This window comes from Thrips palmi, unplaced genomic scaffold (assembly GCF_012932325.1).
Source record: "Thrips palmi isolate BJ-2018 unplaced genomic scaffold, TpBJ-2018v1 HiC_scaffold_7, whole genome shotgun sequence".
In the NCBI taxonomy this organism is placed as follows: domain Eukaryota; kingdom Metazoa; phylum Arthropoda; class Insecta; order Thysanoptera; family Thripidae; genus Thrips; species Thrips palmi.
Genome location: NW_023144634.1, coordinates 4,122,544 through 4,141,109, shown reverse-complemented (window position 1 = coordinate 4,141,109; position 18,566 = coordinate 4,122,544). Strand labels below are relative to the sequence as shown.

The following is an 18,566-nucleotide window of genomic DNA, read 5'->3' as shown; positions in this document are numbered from 1 at the left end:
CCGGACTAAGGGCCTGCGTCGATCGGCAAACAGTATTGCGGGGCAAAGAAACGAAAACGCCCCGCTTCGCTTCGCCGCTTGACTTGACGGACAGGAATCGTTAAAGGTCGATCGCGGCAAAACTGCAGTGTCACGTGGTTTTGTTTTCCAGCGTAGTCATATGCGCGCTCTGGGTTCGCGAATGCTTTCGGCGCGTCGCGTCTACGCGGCTCACAGTGGGTGGGCCAGAAGACCGGTGGAGGCGGCTAAAACTCTGGACGCGTTTTGAGCTCCGGAGCCGCTACACAGGACTCGAACCGAACGTGTGACCCCACCACTGGATTCCTCGTTCGGAGAGCAATCCGTTGGTGGGGTCACACGTTCGGTTCGAGGCCTGTTCATAGCGACTTCGGAGTTCAAAACGCGTCCGGGATTTCGACCGCCTCCACCGGCCTTGTGGCCCACTGTGCGGCGTGGCTGGGTTGCAGACGACTGATGTCCAAGAGTCGTTTTTGTCGCTCTGTCTCTCTCGCTTCTAACACGGGGCCCACTGTAGTGCGAGAGAGACAGAGCGACGAGCATGGCTCTCAGTCTGCTGCGGCCACCAGTGTGGTCGCCGCCCGGCTGCTGCTGACGCGGCACTCATGACGCAAAAAACAAAAACAAAAGCAAAAGAGGAAAAAGCGACTAGTGAATTGAGCTGCTAGGCGGCCGCATTAATGGCGATGCAGGCGCAGCGTACGCGTGCCAGTGTAGGGATGCAAATGGGCAGCGGCCTCATTCCGAGAGTCGCTTTCGTCGCTCTGTCTCTCTCGCACCGAAGGGGACGCCTCATGAGTGCGAGAGAGACAGAGCGAGACTCTCGGATTCGGTCCGCGGCCTGCCTTCATCTCGCCGCGAGTGCCGTTGTTTCTAGTATTGGACTTTCCGCGGACGACTAAATTATGCAGATGGCGTGTATCTCATGTTAATGAGGCGGCGACGAAAACGAGAGCCGGACAGCTGGACGAAAAAACAAAAACAAAGTGGCCTCGATCTGCTGCTGCAAACTGATTTCGAGCTCAAAACGCGTCTAGAGTTTTAGCCGCCTCCACCGGTCTTCTGGCCCACTGTGCGTCATCGAAACTCCGCGATCGAGTTTGGGCCACTATCGAAACCACGTACCTCGAAGAGGCCTCTCGCCGCCACCGGCACAACCTCCAGGGACGCGCCGAGAGGACGAGGCAGCAGCACGAGGAGCGAGGAGTCGCGCTGTCTCTCTCGCACTCCTGCCGGACGCCTCATGAGTGCGACAGAGACAGAGCCACCAAGTGACTCGGGACGCCGGAGTGCAGCGCCAAGGGAAGGCCGACGGCGGCCGAACACCAAAGGCGCCAAATTCAAAGCGCGCCGACAAATCTAATCGTGTTGGCGCGACACAAGTTTCTCTCTTCGCTACTCCTCCCTTCCCCCCCCCCCCCCCTCCCCGCGCCTCCGTGTCGGACATCGCGCGGCGCGTGCGTGACCCGTGCTGCCTGAGTAGACATTGCTGTACACCGTAAGTGCCCCCCTCTCCCCCCTCCCCTCCGATACACCAGCATTGTGCGGTACGGCACGCGCCACCTTGTCTACCGTGCTGCATTGGTCCCAATGTCTCGAAAAAAAAAAAACAGCAACACTGTCAACGTCTTACGTAGAAATTCCCGATACTACTTTGCATAATACAAAGGTTTTACAATGTAATTTACAATGGCAAAAGCCAAAACCCGGTCTTCCGGCCCACTGTGCAGTTGCGCCGCTGCGTGCTGCTGCAGTGGAAAGGGACTTTCTTTCTTCTGGGAATGAAGTGGCGAGTTTTGCTGAGGTCGGGGGAAGCACCACCAGGCGAGCATCGCGCCGCCGAGCAGATGGAGCGGGCGTGACTTTTCACCATCTGAACAAGCATCTGCTGCCCCATGCCCCTTCCCCTCCCTCCCCTCCGCTCCCGTCTCTGTTTTGACGCCGACTCATATGGTGATGGCAAGGGCGCGAGACTGGCGGGACGCGAATTGCTCATTCACTAATATCGGATCGAACAAACGTCGAAAGTTATTTTCTTTCACAACACATGAACCTTTCGTTTTTTTTTGTTTTTTTTTTTGGCTGACCGCCGCGCCGCCGCTGCAGTGGACAAGTACGTACGTCGTCGGCGCATCTCCGTACGGCGGCATCCAGAAGGGACAATGCCCTGACCGGCAATGCTGCGCCCAGCGCAACAACAACAACAAACAACAACAACAACATCAACAACAACAACAACAACAACAGAAGCAGCGCGCGAAGGGAGACGCTTTCGAAAACAGCAGCCTGCCAGATTGGCGGGCCGAGACACCGGGTGGGACGTCCGTCGCCCCGGTGCGGGCTGCCCCACGGGTGCGAGAGAGACAGAGAGACCCTCGGCTCGGCATCGGCGTGCAAGTCAAGGATGCAGCGGGGCGCAGCACGGCCGGGCGGCACACGCGGCCTAAAAATGCAGGCGGGCTGCACCTCGCGTCCGAGGCCGATCTCGTCGCTCTGTCTCTCTCGCACCTGTGCGGGACGCCCCGTGAGTGCGAGAGAGACAGAGCGACGAAAGCGACTCCCGGTGTGCGCGCCGCGAAGACGGTCGTCATTCCGGACACGCGGCGGCGCGGCCGCGAGCGGGGCGGCGGCGGCTTCTGTACACGTGTACAAATGAATTGTTTTTATTTCTCGTTATTTCGTCGTCCTCTTGTTTCGGGCGCGCACGTTCCGGCCCGGAGAGGACTTGCCGCATCTGTACGCTGATTTCGAGTGGCGCGTCTGTCTCTCTCGCACTCGCGGGGCGCACCGTCCGTGCATGCGAGAGAGCAGGCGCGGATCCAGGGGAGGGGTCATGGGGGCAACGTCCCCCTAGGGGGCCCCTACCCGCAAGGAAGTCCGCCTCAAGGTAGTTCAGGGTAAGGATGGCTACTAGGTACATTCAGTGGCATACGCAGAGGAGAGGCCGGGGGTCCCCCCCCCCCCCCCATTTTGACACTTGATAGCCGCGTGTGAAGTAGCCAGATTGCGATAGATTCCGCACGCAGTAAGCGTGGCTTGACGCCTCCCCCCTTCCAAAATTTCTGCGCACGCCACTGACTACATTAGTCCCACTACAGTGTAAGCCGTCCCAGAGTCCCGCTTAAGGCCGCGCTTAGCGACGCGCCCCGACGTCGCATCAATGCGGCGTGCAGTTCGGCATGCAGTTCGGCGGCCAGGCAGGCGGGCCATTGAAAAACGAGCCCGTCAGCGGCCGCGCGGGGAAAGGGCCTCGCTGCGCTGCTCGCGTCGCTCTGTCTCTCTCGCACACCTACGCGGCACTCCGCGGGTGCGAGAGAGACAGAGCGACGCGAGCGCAGTGGGCCTGATGGCCCGACAGTGACGACCACTGACGACGCGCCGGGATGTTGCGGGGAGATGTGCAGTGCCCGCAGGCCAAGGCAGGCTGCATCTGAACAGCGGTCCGTCGCTCTGTCTCTCTCGCAGCCCTACGGGACGCCCCGTGAGTGCGAGAGAGAGGCGGCGCGAGCACTGTTCGGAATCAGCCTGCCGCTGCCTCCACGCGGTCATGGTCATGACCATCACCGTTCTCAGTATCACTAGACAACGATCGAATCGGATCGCCGACGTCGTGTTCTTCCAAACAATAAAATTCGGAAAAATCTACCGAATTTGTGTTTCTAAGAACGAGCGCCGCTAAGCCCTAAAACAACCTGGCGGAAGCCTCTTGGTGGTGTCCGAGGATGCGAGTCGGTGGCCAAGGCACGACAAGGCACGCCACGCCACGCCACGCCCGCCACGCCGCGGCCCGGCGGTCCGCCGCCCCGCCTACCGCTACGCCTTTTGCGGGGCCGACCGACAACGGCCTGTCATCCGTACGGTGGCGCCGCGACCACAGCGGCGGCGGCTGGAACCACCACACCGCGAGTCTAGCAGACGACGCCGCGTCCCGGCAGCGTTCCCGCGGCGGCATGACCAAGCTCCGCGGCGGAACCCACCGCACAGTGGGCCAGAAGACCGGTAGAGGCGGCCAAAATTCGAGACGCGTTTTGAGCTCCAGAGTCGCTCAGCGGGACTCGAACCGAACGTGTGACCCCACCAATGGATTGCCACTCTGTCTCTCTCGCACGCTAACGGCACGCCCCGTGAGTGCGAGGGAGACAGACAGATTGGAGGTGAAAAGAGTTCCGCCTGGCCTCGCGTTATCTGCCGCACTTCCCCGCCACGGCGCGCCACGCATCCCGTCTTTATCGCCGCCCTTGCTCCTTATTTGGTAAAACGCCGGCCGGCCTCTCATTTCCTCCGATTGCCAACAAGTGGGTCGCCTAAGTAGTGTCGGCTCACTGTGACACCCCGTGGCGCGATCTCCGCGAAGTCTGATTAGTCAGTGTAGTCTGCCGCGAAGTCCGCGGCAACTCCCGAGAAGCATGTTTGGTCTGCGAAAAGCCGTGAAGTACGTGCAGTACGCAAAGTAAATTCTAAAAACATTTTGTACGCCGCTTTTGTTTTTCAATTGTTTTCCAATTTCAAGTCATTTTATGTAATTTTGGCGCTATTTCACCTTGTTGTAACGTTACTTCAAGGAAAACGTATACAGCAAAATTCAAGTTGTTCCCCACTCGGGTGAAGTGAGCAAAACCGCGTGAACCGCCAAGTCCGCTACGACAGCACCACGCAGTCCCCAGCAAAGTCCGCGAGATTCCGAGAATCCGTCAAGTCCACGGAGTCCGCGCTCCCGGCGGGAGTGGCGAGGGCCTTCCCCGCCGGCGGCACGTGCCCCACACTGCACCATGCTGCGCCGCCGCGCCGCGCACGCCGTGCGGGGCGTCAAGTGCTTCGGAAAGGCACGCCGCCGTCGCACGAGGACATCTTGTTTTAGCCCGGGCAGCCGCCACGCCGCGCCCCGCCACGCCGCGCACCGCCACACCCTCGCCGTCGGCGAGGTCGGGCGCTTTTTCGCCCATACGCGGCGGCCGCGGCGCCGAGGGAAAGGCCGCGCAGGCGATCCCTTGGCACCTCAAGCAGGCCGGCAGGGCGGCGGGCAGCCCGGGCCGGACGAAAAGCCGCGCCGCCGGCCGTCCACACCTGTCCGCGTCAATCAAATCCTTGCAAAGGGTGAATCCCGCCTGCCATACGCGGCGGACTTTACCTAATTTGGCAGTGGGGACTTCTAAATATGGTAGAGGGGTGGGGGGAGTGCCGGGGCGGCGGCGCGCGGTATCCTTCCGCCGGCCGGGCCGCGGCGTCTCTGTCCGTCGCGGTGGCCGGGGTGCGCGGTGTGACGAGGACCGCGACGTCGCCCCGGACGCGCCCGGCCGCGGGGCGCCGGCAGGGCAGCAGCGCGATGACACGCGTCGGGAAATCGGCGGCGACCCTCGGCGATGACCGCGGCCCGCGATAACGCTTTCAACATTGGCGGCATCGGTTCGGGTCGCGCCGCTCGCCGGCGGAGGGACTACATGCCGCGCGCAGCTAGTCCGGGCTGCGTCCGCGAAGTCCAAGTCCCTCTCGCGCTCTCGCGGCGCCTCTCGCCGCGGACAGGGGCGTCGGCGCGCGGGGAGCGGCGCGGCCGCGGCGGCCGCGGTGCGCGGGGGCCTCGGACGCGGCCGGCGGAGTGGGGGCGGAGTGGGGCGGGCCTGCGCAGGTCGGGTTACGGGGAGGGGCGGCGGGGCGGGGTGGGGGGCTCGGTGCAGCGCGGTGGTGGCGGCGGCAGTGGCCGACTGTCTGCCGACGGACGCGCGTGCACGCTGTGTCTGAGCCTGCCCGCTGCACGGCGTGACGTCGTCGTCGTGGTGCTCAAGTGCGTGCGCGTGGTGGCGGCTAGAGCGTGACATGCGCGCCTAGCCAGTCAAGTCAAGTGTGCGGTTCCCAGTGTGTGTGCTGTGATATGATACGTGTTGTGTCCCCGCCGTGCTAACGCCGTGCTTACGCCGCGCCAGTGACCATGGATACGTCGGCAGGAGCGGGCAGGGACGCCCGGTTCAACCTGGGGTACAACAGCATGTCCCTGCTGGGGGGCGACACCTCCCCGGACATGTACGGCAGCGGCCGGTCGTCGGCGACCTCCCTGAGCAGCCACAGCCCCTCCGGGATGTCCCGGTCGGGCATGGGCGGCCTGTCGGGGTCCTGCGCGCCGGGCGGCGGCGGCCTGTCCCGCGGACTCAAGCGCTCGTCCTCGGACGTGTGCTTTCTGGACCAGGACGTGACGGGGCGGCCGCTGGACTGCGGGTCCGACCTCATGGACGACGGGTTCTCCCCCGCGCCCCAGAAGAGCGGCCCGCCCCCCAACGGCAAGAAGACCAAGGGGCGGGTCAAGATCAAAATGGAATACATCGACAACAAGCTCAGGAGATACACCACCTTTTCCAAACGGAAGACTGGCATAATGAAAAAGGTAAATGGACTTACCTCCAGCGCGGCCGGCGTCGACGGCGTGCTGTGTGGCGTTCCGCGGCGCTCCAAGGCGTTCCTATTTCCGACCGGCATCGCGGTGCCCCGCGGTGCGCGTGCTGGCCGGGGCTATTCCCGTCCTACGCACTCTGCACTGGGCCCCGATTCACATCCAAAGCCCTGCCCTGCCTTTGCGGGCCGCTGCTACACGCCTTGCGCGGCGTGGCGGGGCGTGGCGGGGCGCCGGGGCTACGGGACGTCTCCTCGGGTCGTCCCGGACGGCTGTCACCGAATGTCAACACGATCTTGACGTTCTGAACGATGTCCAAGGCGCCCGAGCACTGACACTCACAGAGGTTATGAAGCCCTGGACCGATGTGTCAGAAATACCGTTTCTGCGCGTTGTTGAGATGAATTTGACGGCAGGGCTCGGGGGACGCGTTGACGGCGTGGTGCACACGACGGCCGCCTCGGCACTGGCGCGACTGGACAGCTGTTGACGCTGCGTCCGGGCTGCGGCCGGCCGCCTGGCGGACTGGCGGTTTGTTTACATCCGCGGCCGCCCTAGCGTACAGGTTATGTCGCCCTTTGTCGTTTGCGCGAGGCTGGGCTTTCACTGCCTTGCGGACAGTTTGCGTTGGATCAGGCTGCCGGGAAAGTGAAAGGAATTTTAGTTTTTGGGATTGGTAACACCCGGTACCATTTTCTGTCACCTTTAAGTGTAATAAACTGCTTTCAAAACAAACCTGTCATGCTTGTCTATGACATTTTAGGAGGATTTTCTGATAGTTAAGGATGGATAATACATTTAAATACAGTTTATAGGAGTGTCTCTTTACTATCTCTTGTGTGATCAATGAATAGTCGACCAGTCTGGGCCCTTTATGTGTTCATTTCAAATATGATTTGTGTCTCGACAGTATCGGCACAATGTTTTCTCTCCTAAAGTTTTGCACAACCAATTCAAATGAAGACTTTTCTCTTGCTGTGTTCTTAGATTTCAAATTTTAATTTTAATCCTTAGATTGGTGTGCTTGTGTTGGTATTTTCTGAAATGTTTCCTTTTATTCCTTTCTCTGAAGTTAACCTTGAGCACTGGAATTCGAGAAATTTCTTGCAACTTGTGAGTTTGAACACTGCGGGGTACTGTAAATTCAATGACAATCTCTGTGTGTTAGTCTGCTTGATAGCCTGAGGCTTTTGCTAATGTCTGGGACTTAAGTTGTCCCAGTAATAGTTTTGTCATAACCCTACTTACTTGTGAGTTTCTGGGTATCAATTTTTTGATTGCGCTTTGATTTATTTTACATGATATACACTCTTCGCAGATAAATACTTTGGTATCTTTCTTTCAATATATTGGCTTTCAGTTTATTGGAGGGCTTTGCGCTAGATTTGCGGGTAAATGTGAAAGAATATAAAATATTATCGATACTTGCTTCAATATTTTTGTAAATGAAAATAATGACACATTCGATATTCTCAGACATAATTTAGTGTTTTTCCAACAGTTTGTCTTTTTAAAACTACAAATGGGACCAAACTTTTAAAGGAAACAAGAGAATCAGTATCAATAATAATTAATTGTGATCAAACTTTGATATTAATCTCAGGCTGTGAGAATGATATCCTTGTATGCATCAGGCAGTTATCTAAACTTGGTATAACATTCGTATGAAAACAGGGAACGTTTAGTAATTGGGCTGAGTGTCTAGAAAACTTTGTTTGATCCCAATAATGAATCAGCTGATTCGAACTGCAATATGACATGGGGAGGGGAAGGGGGAGAGGGGAGGGAGGGAGAATGAATGACAGTTGTGAGAGGTGATGTATTCTGCTATAGTAAAGTTAACTTTGTTGCTTTTATTAATCCACATGCCAACACAACTAGAGCTAATGACACATTATCTTGATTTTTTTTAATTTTTCGTACTTGACAAAAGTAAAAAAAAGAAAAAAATTTGCGGCATGGCGGGCTTGCCACCGAGAGGTTTGGCGGAAACGCTAACTGAGAGCCCTTCCGTGCATAGCGCGTCGACCGGGCCGCCTCGCCGGTAGTTTTACCGGCAAATTACTTCATTAGACTTCCTATTTCGGCGCAATTTGTTGATGGGGTCATTTCCGCCTCGGCCGTCGGCGCGGGGAAAGTGTGGGTGACCGGGATAGGCCAAGTCTCAGCTTTCGGCGAGCGCCCAGCAAAATGCTTTTTTAAACGCAGCGCTTGGATTGGCTGGCGCATCCGGCGACGCTTTCCGCCGCAAGGGCGGATCCAGGGGCGGTAAAAGTTGCCTACTTACAGTGGCAACGTGCGACTCGCCGCCTCCTCTGGACCCGCCCCTGGTCCGGAGGGCTGCAACTGGGACAATCATTTCGAAAGGCCGTTTCTTCGCTGTCTATCGCGTTAGCACTCATGGGGCGGCCCGAAGGAGAGCGAGCGAGCGAGAGAAACGGGGTGTAGGGCGTTCTCTCTTTCGTTTACCCGGGTGGCCGCCGAACACAGGGCGCCTGGAATCGCCTGGCTTTGACCTCAAAGTTACTCAATTTCACTCAGGTGCCGCGATGGCGGCGCGTCTGAGCACTCCGTCGCTCTGTCTCACTCGCACCCCGCCGGGATGGCGCTCCATGAGTGCGAGAGACGGAGGGAGTCTGCAGACTGCTCTGTCTCTCTCGCACCTGCAGGGGACGCCCCTTGAGTGCGAGAGAGACAGAGCTAGCCTGCCGAAGGGCTCTCGGGGGATCGGCGCGCGGCGCGCATCCTCCAGGGGCCCAGCCAGGCCCAGCCTCCCGCCGAGGGTGCTGGCCGCGCCACTGCAAGCGCATAACCGCACAACAATGGACCGTAACGTTAATGTAAAATACTTTACGGGCGCCGATTATTTTGTAAGCAATTAGGTCGCAGCGTCCGATCGCGTTGAAGGCCCACTGTAAATCAAACGGCGCCCCGCCGGCCAGCCACGCCGCTCCTACCCCTGCTGGGGAACGTTTAGTTTTTCAGCCGTTTCGTTAATTGATCGCTTACGGTGGAGTGGTGCTGAAGGTGAGCGGGCCCGACCAGGGCATTACCACTGCTAGGAGTCCGCTTCGCAGTGGGCCAGAAGACCGGCGCAGTTGGCCAAAACTCTAGACGCGTTTTGAGCTCCAGAGCTGCTAACTGGGACTCGAACCGACTGTGTGACCTCACCAATGGACTCCCGTTGAAGCAAGGCAGTGGGACATGAAGTTAGGCTGGAATCGCCTGTAGTGCCCCCGATCGCGATGCGCCAATGCGAAAAAAGCGTCGCTGTCAGCAATGCCGTCTGTCTGTCTGTCTGTCTGTCTGTCTGTCTGTCTGTCTGTCTGTCTGTCTGTCTGTCTGTCTGTCTGTCTGTCTGTCTGTCTGTCTGTCCGTCTGTCTGTCCGTCTGTCTGTCTGTCTGTCCGACTGTCTGTCCGCCTGTCTGTCCGCCGGGCCGGCCGTTCGGGGAAAGGGTGGCACTCTTGAATGCCAAAACGCGTCACTCGCTGGGCCCTGGGCCCTGGGCTCCCTGGCATGCCGGAGCCTCTGCAGTCCGGGGTGACGAAGACAAGCGATGCTCGGCCGAACGGTTCGACTGTCCGTGTCGGCAGCCCTGCAGACTGATTCCGCTTGCTCCGTCTCTCTCGCACTCACGGGACGCGGCACGAGAATCTGCTGCCCTGCATCGGGCACAGCGTCCGTGGCACCGCCGCCGTGCCAGCAGAGCGCTTTGTCTCTCTCGCACCCGCACGGAGCGCCTTGCGAGTGCGAGAGAGACAGGGCGACGGAAGGACTCTTTCTGAATCTCGCTGCAGTCCCCATGGGTGGCCGGGCCGCGGCCGGGCTGCACAGTCCGGACTGCTTTTTGAGAGGACGACTGACTCGGTGATGGACGCGACTCGCACGCATTATCGGCGCTTTTTCATCGGTAATTGTTGTCTTGGTGCGCTCGGCCCCGCTCGGCCCCGCTCGGCCCCGCTCGGCCCCGCTCGGCCCGCTCGGCCCCGCTCGGCCCCGCTCGGCCCCGCTCGGCCCCGCTCGGCCCCGCTCGGCCCCCCTCGGCCTGTCGATCGTTCCAAAAAGCAGCCCAGACGGACTGGACGGGTTTTTCGCAGGCTTCACGTGCTTCTCGCGGTGTGGGCACTGCGACAGCGGGGCTGGCGCGCTGGACGACACTTCGAATTTCGCCTGGAAAATCCTCTCGGAGTGCCGCACACTGGTAAAACTAAAGCGTAACTCTATGCTTGAGTCAAGCATAATGTTACGCTTGAAGACGTTACGCTTGAAATGAAGCATAGACTAGAAATTTCCCCATGCATTTAGATAGGGAGATTATTGGTGGATGAGCCTGTTACGCTTGATTTCAAGCGTAAACTGGCTATGCTTGAGAACAGAGGGTAACACTACGCTTTAGTTTTACCAGTGCACTCGCGGAGTATTTTATGGATTTTTCGTTATGTAAGTGACATATTAGCAATTAAATCTATAAAACGATCAAATTTGTGTGCACACTAAATGTCATTCACCACAATATGGAAAATCTTCACTGTACAACATTTAGAGTGTGGAGGACTGAACGGTGCCGACCGCGTGGCGCCCTTGCAGTGTCTCGCCGGTAAATTAATGGAGGTGACCTGGCCGTGAACCCGCGGTGCAGGCTGGCACCATTGTGTGACGAAGGCGTGACACAGGCGTGACACGCGACAGGTGACGCGGTGTAGCGTAAGAGAGCTAAAGTGTAGTGGGAGACATTTTTATAGAAAAGATTTGGTACATTCGCATTGTGATATAATTTTTTTCTACGAAGAGTAGTACTGGAGATACATAGCCTGCCAGTAGTTCGAAAAATCAATAAAAACATTTGTAGCAGAGCTTTGACTCTGATGACATGTGGATTCGTGATGTTTTTCTGTTTTCTTTCGTGCGCTCTACCTGCCCGCCTGAGAAAGAAAACGTTGTTTCTGTTTTCTTTTAGGTTTGGCACAGGCGTTTTTAAGTTAGGAAAATGACGAACAAATCAATCTGCCAGATTCAAAAAAAATCAGTCTGCTGGAGTCGGAGAAGCAGGTACAATACAATACCCTAAAACTGCAAAGAGCTATGCATGAGAAGGGTCCTTCTTTTTCTACCGCTGTCCGTTGTTTGGACAAGTGGGGCACGCGTCTTGAACTCGTCTAGAGTCTGGAACGGAAATGGGAGGCTGGATGGGGACGTCTTGCGCCACTGCCACCCACGCCGCGCGTCCTGTTACCTCTCTCTCTCTCTCTCTCTCTCTCTCTCTCTCTCTCTCTCTCTCTCTCTCGACCAACGGCTGACGCGCGAAACCAGTGTGCTCCCCAGTTTTATTGACTTTTAACTAGTTTGGAGGCGTTGAAACGCCTACAAATACTTTCCCACGGCAAGTTAAAGAAGAAACCACCAAGATGTGATAATAATCACAGCCAGTTGGTGCTCTTCTAGAGGATAAATCTACAACAACAAACCCATCAGCCGGCAACGGTCACAGTCATGGCGTCCCGCCGCCAGGCTCTGGCCGAGCTCAACAACAACCATCAAAACAACCCCACCGTCCTCAGCGGCAACTCTGGAATGACATCTTGGCTCAAGACTTCATCCAAACCATCACCAGCAATCCAACAAACCTTCAACAAGTCATCCACAAACAATTCATCAGTAAGTCAATTTGAATCTGACTCACGTAGTTCTGCAAGTAGCCGCGGGTCCGTTCCCGGATCCAGCATGGCGGCCGCCATAACCTCAACTGACCAACAACGACCACCAGCGGCCATCAGTCAAGACTCAACGAACGCACCCAACCAAAACAACATCGGCAGCAGACGAACTGATGAAGCAATCAACACAAGTTCAACAAATTATGTGCCAACAAAAAAGTGTGCAATAGTTATTGAAAATACCCAATCTGTTTCTCAAGACTCAGCATTGAGAGCCGTTGCTGACATTATTTCGGGCGCTAATATCCATTATGTGACCCGACTTAGTGGCGCACGAATCTGCATGTACCTGTCAAACGAAGAATGTGTCAACAAACTGTGTCAAGAAGGAGGAGTAGTTATTGATGTCGAGTATTTTCCAGTACGAAGATATGTTACCGAGGCCACAAAGTTTGTAGTATCAAATTGCCCACCTGAGTTTTCTGATGACGACCTCAAGAAACTGTTGGAGCCTTATGGTAGAATTGTTTCTGCACCATCAAGACTCCGGGTTAATACTTCTCATGATGATTTAAAACATGTGAAGTCCTGGCGCCGCTCAATTTACATAATGATACCCAGTGACTCAAATGACCCACCCAAGAGAATTCCTATTGTCAATAATACTGATGGGACCAAAAGTTTTCTCTATGTCAACAGAGATGATTTAGTGTGTGCACACTGTCTGGCACCAGGTCACATCAGAGAAAATTGCAAAAAACTCCAAATCGACAACATCAACTTCCCAACTTTCCAGCCTTCAGTGTCACAAGACTCGTCAACACAAGAAAACCCACTCCGCTCAACAGAAATCCATGGAACCAGCCCAACCTAACCTCTGATCCAACGACAAGTCTCTCCAGTCCACCCAACAACAACTGGCAGCCAAATAGTCACCAAGCACCAATAGTTTGGGGAGACATCCTTCATCCGAACAATTCAACGCCATCCAACATCACTCAAGAAACCCAGCCTGCGTTGAACCAAACGCTGCCTCAACCAGACCAACAAAAGTTGTCGCCCCTTGATGTATCAATCACTAGCTCTACTGAGGACACTGACTTTCAGGGTTGTCAGCTACAATCACAAGGAGATGCTGCCCTTCAGAGTACCCATGTTCAAGTAACGGACACACAACCTAGCAGTGCCAACGTTTCAGTCAAGAGAGTACATTCCCCCACAAATGACGAAGACTCATCAGCATCAAGCTCTTACAGTGGAGTGGATCAACAAGACAAGCCTGAGAGAAAAAAAGTCAAGAGAGCCAAAGAGCAACTAGCTGTCAACCAACTAATGAATGAAATGAAACACAAATCATCATACCTAAGCCAAGAACATTTCCGCAGTTTTCTCTCTGAGTGTAGAGGGAAAAGTAACTCAAAAGCTGTTGCATCTAAGTATACCAGTGATTTCAGTGCTTTAATTGCTCAACTAAATGATGCTCAAATACTATGTAAAGATTTTAATTTACTAAGGAGACTAAAGCGTGCAGCTGAAGCTCTCATTTAACAATTAGTAAATTGTATTTTCTTCCTCTCAATGTGAAAGTGTAAATTACCTCATCTGTAAAAAATTGTCCCAAAAAAAAAAAAAAAAAAAAAAAAAAAATCAAATGAAAAAAAAAAAAAAGAAAGAAAGAAAGAAAAAAAAAGCTAAAAAAAAACAAATGTAAAAATTCAATAATCTCTCTAAGTTACAAAATGTAAAACCAGCACCACAAACATCAAAACTTTTTTAAAAAAACAGAAACTCTGCATGCATTTTGTGACAAAAATTACACCACCCCTTGGCCCGAATGTGAAATAAGAATCCCCCCAATAAATACTGTTAAAAACTAAAAAAACTCTCTCTCTCTCTCTCTCTCTCTCTCTCTCTCTCTCTCTCTCTCTCTCTCTCTCTCCCTCTCCGGGCCAGTGTTGTGACCATTAGGTAATGTGAGTGACAAGATACGCACACACGTGACCCGTCAGTGACAATGTACACACATGTGACCGTGAGGTGGCCCGGGGGAAAGGGGGGGGGGGACGCCCACTGCCACCCACTGGCACGCCCCGCGCGCACGACGCCGCGGCGCCCAGGTGTAGCAGCCGGCCGATTCAGAGCGTCGTTCCGTGTCGCGCCGTCTCCGTCCCCCTCGTGCCTCTCTCCGTGGGAGTGCGAGAGAGACAGAGCGACGATCCGTTCACCTCAATCGCCCAGCTGCTACACTGTATCGCGTTCGAAGTTGGAGGGTGTGACTTGCGCTTTTCCGAGGTGTCATTTGGCGCGCCGCTGTCGGCCGCTTGGCGGTGTAACCAAAGGGTCATGCGCGGACTTTCACCTGCGACCGTCTGTCTGCGAGATGCGAGATATGTCGGTCGCCACAATTTATACTTTGGGATTTAGTGGGCAGGGCGGCCGAGGCGGCGCGCCCCGTGGCCTTTGCCACACCTGAGGCGGCCGGCCGCACAGTGGGCCAGCCAGCGGACCGGAGGTTGCGTGTTGGAGGACCCGGAGGACGCTGTGGGCTTGGCCTCATCAAGTGCACCCAAAGCCTGAGCACCTGTGCATTGGAAACTAGTTGGGAAACTATTAAACAGTCTCCAAACCTTACCCATTTTCGAGATAATTCAAAGAAAATTGTTTGTTCTTCGCAGTACCTGCACGCGGCCAAAGTCTCGACTCGACAGAGTTGCCAAATGGGACTCGAAATGAACGTGACCTCTCCAATGGACTATCTCCTCCGAACGAGGAATCCATTGGTGGTGGTCACTCGTTTGGTTCGAGTCATGTCCTCAGGAGCTCAAAACGCGACTGGAGTTTTGGCCGCCGGCGCCGGTCTTCTGCTTCTGCCTCACTGTGCCCCGGAAGGTCTTCACCGAGGTGGACGCGAACCTGACCGCCGCTCTTTCTGCCCGCAGGCGTACGAGCTGTCGACGCTGACGGGGACGCAAGTGATGCTGCTCGTGGCGTCCGAGACGGGCCACGTGTACACGTTCGCCACGCGCAAGCTGCAGCCCATGATCACGTCGGAGGCCGGCAAGGCCCTCATCCAGACGTGCCTCAACTCGCCGGACCCCTGCCCGTCGTCGGGCGGCAGCAGCGGCAACGGCGGCAGCGACCAGCGCATGAGCGCCACGGGCTTCGAGGAGACGGAGCTGTCGTACAACATCGGCGACGACGAGCAGAAAGTAAGGCACCTCGTGTACGGCCACGGCGGCCACGGCGGCCAGGGTGGCCTCTCGCACGGCGGCCACGGCACGCACGCTCAGCAGCAGCACATGATGGGCGGCGGCATGTACCACCAGCACCCCGAGCACCACATGTACCCCTCCCCCTCGCACCTCCTCCCCTGCCCCTCGCCACAGCCCCTCGTGCTGCCCCCCTACCACCAGCCCTGCCCCTCCCCCCTGCCGCAGCAGCAGCAGCAGCCCCCGCAGCCCCAGCACGGCGGCGGGGGCAGCTACGGCCTGGCGCACATGTCCCACGCGCACCCGCAGCGGTAGGGCAGCGCAAATTTAAATATTTTCTAATTTTTTTAAAAATATATTTTGATAGAAATTTTATGAACAATTTTTAAACGTAAATATATTTTTATAGAAATATGTTGTTTTTTGAAATTGTATTTTTCTGTTTTTGCAAAGTGAGAATCTATGACCAAAAGGGGTAGCCGAACATGGCTGAATAAGTCTTTTACAAACACTTTTACACGTAAAAATATTTTTTATAAAAACTTTATTGCTGTTTTCATACGTTGTTTTTTCCTGTTTTTTGCAATGTGAAAATGTATGACCAAAAGTTGTGGCCGAGCATGGTCGAATAAGTCTGGCTGTGTGCGTCTCCGCGTCGCCGTCTGGCGTGGTCCGCGGCCGGCGGCGGTCGGTGCGGGGGCAGTGGCTTGGCGGGGCGGCCTGGCAGCGCTCCCAGCGCTCATAAATTCATTTCCTCAACCGAGTCATCTCGTGAATCCCCTTTACTTGCCCCAAGGAAGGGGCCCGAAGCAGGGGGCGCCAGCACGTATTGTGTGCCGTCCCGGGACGGGTAAATTTAGGACACTTTTTTGACCTTAAAAATACACTCCGATTTCTTACATTCGCAAAATAAAGTGAAGAATTTTATAAATGAATGCTCAACGTCGTGTTTAAAAACGGTTCCCCTTGTAAAAGCATTCCTTCCCATCTTTCGTCTCCGTCCAATCCCAAGACTCCCCTGACCGCCAGCGCGAGCAGTTGCATCGACCAAACTCCGTTCTCCGCACATCCATAGATTTCTAGATTTTTGATTCTTAAATTTCCGTCATAATCTTTGGTCACAACCTAACCGTGTTTTCGCGGAGAGGGATGCCCGGTCGATGCAGCTGCTCTGGCTGGCCTTTTGATTGTTTGTGATGTGATCTTGCTGCTGCCGGTGTAGTGCATGTGTTTGTTGCGTAGAAGTAGTATTGCCAGCACGGTAGCGCGAGGAGGGCGCTGAGGTTAAGGCCTAAATTTACCCGAATGGCTAAACATAGCTTCAATGGGCTTGCCTTCCCTTCTGGTGCAGTTATTGGGAACGACGCTCGCGCCGCCCAGCGGACGAAACTAGAACTGCCTCTTCTTCGCCAACGCGCGCGCAAAATTTCTAGTTTTTTGAACTTATTTTTCCACAAAGACATTCCTGTAGTGAGTCACGTGATATATATTTGTTAAGTTATTTTGTTAATGTGTCATTTTTGTAACGTAGTGGGGAAGAGAGCATTTAGAGTGCCGTTTTTGTTGTTGTTGTTTTTTTTAAACGAAATGTAAAGGATTGGCTTATGTGGGATGCGCCACCGGCGGCCACAGCTCTAGCCGCGTGGCCGCCGTGGCTTCCTCCCCGGCGTTGGCACACTGCCACCAACGTGGTGAGCGGCTCCCTTGAACGCCATCTGCCCACCTTGTTTTTCTGCAAAGTAACATTTGCAAAGTTTCCTTTTAAAATTTGAAGTATTTGAAGAATTCACACGTTTCCGATGTTTGCCTCAACCGCCTCTCGCTCTGCCCTGCTCGGTGTTTTGTTTATGCACGCATGTTCCCGTGAGCTCAACGCCAGAATGAGTCCGGTCAAGGAGTTTGTTTTTCTTGAAAGTCACTGTTATCTCGCTAAAATAAATTATTTTCCTATATTCGATTATTAAGAAATAATGTCATCGAACCCTCGACTTGACTGATCCTGAAATTGAGCTCACGGCCGTTTGGTTTTGTAGTGTTTGACTTGGGTTGAGAATACCAGCCAACCTGCGATCTTCTTCTGATTTTGGTGTCAAATGTTGTCAAATTGTTTCGACGTCTCCGTGATCGCTATTTTAGGGTAAGTGCAATCCCTCTGTTGTACACTTGTGAACGCAGAAAGAAACTTGTTGATGTGTTTACCTATTTTATTAGAGTATAATCGTATCTGCACGCGGTTTATACTTTAAGGCCAAAGTGGTAGTTGTTTAGGCTGGTTGGCTGGTTGTTATATTAGAGGCAGCTTGCGTCGGTCAGCGTGACATGGTTCGTATGCCTTGGTGTGTTTGTTCGGCCAGACCCCACGCTCTGAGGAGGCTCTCTTTATAGTGTCCCCTTCCAAAGATCGAATGGCACAACCAAACCTGTCTCAGACTTTCGGAAACATTCTCCTCCTCTCTTAGTGTCTCTGGTTCGTCCCATTTGACCTCCTGAGAGCGTCGGGCCTTTGCCACCCCCTTTTTAGCATGTTGTTGATGTTGTTGTTGTTGTGTGGCGAGCTTATTAGTCATGCCTGCACGTACTGCTCTCTGTACGTCTTGTTAATGATTGTGATTATTAGTCAAGATTATAATTTATTAATTTTGTTACTCTAATTTGTAGTTCTTTATACAAACAGTACTTACAAAAGGAAAGCGTGGTTGTCCTGACAGCGAAACAAAAGACGCCTAAACCAATTTTCCTCCCGTTTCGTCATACCCCCGTGATAAAGTGTGGGCAAAGGAGTGCTGCCGTGTTGCATACTGTGTATCGTAGCGAGAATCACACGTAAGACGCGCCTTCCCGGAAAGCCGTAATCAGGCTATGCATTGTGTGCAGCCAGAGGCCCTGCACTGCACTATCTGTGCGTGCGCGCCGCGAAGACGTCTCCGCCGTCCAAGTCTCCGGCCGCTTCATTTTCAGCCTCGATTCGGAGGATGCTCCGAAAAGAAGGGTCCGCGTTCCAGTCACGCGTATGCCGACCGAGTGCGGCGGATGTTTTGACCGGCGGCTCCCGAACCCGACGGTTTCTCGGGTTCGGGTTCGAACAGCCGCTCGCGGTTTCGGCCGGACTGTGTCCATCTGCGCGGCCCTGGGCTGGCCTAGGCTGGCCGCAGTAATTGTCCTGACAGCGGTGACTGTCGCGTTGCACATTTGCATACAATCCGAGCTCTCCCCCCCCTTTCCCCCCACCGGGTGACCGCCCCCTCCCCGCCTCTTATCTCGCGCCCTGATTGCGAGGACATCGCCACCACCAGCCCTGTTGTTG

The 18,566-nt window shown here is 54.9% G+C and overlaps 1 protein-coding gene across 2 annotated transcripts in view; it reads left to right on the top strand.

The window, feature by feature from the left end:
• Positions 1 to 5,719: 5,719 nt before the first annotated feature.
• The window catches only part of LOC117652257 (serum response factor homolog), a 78,079-nt gene continuing 65,232 nt past the window's right edge, over positions 5,720 to 18,566 (top strand). The window contains exons 1-2 of one of the 2 annotated variants that reach the window (XM_034397026.1): positions 5,720 to 6,391; positions 14,993 to 15,262. In XM_034397026.1, coding sequence (XP_034252917.1) covers positions 5,942 to 6,391; positions 14,993 to 15,262 — 720 coding nt within the window. In that variant the 5' untranslated portion in view covers positions 5,720 to 5,941. Of the gene's footprint in view, positions 6,392 to 14,992; positions 17,908 to 18,566 lie in introns of those variants that run through there. The other variant, XM_034397025.1, reaches the window with a different exon arrangement.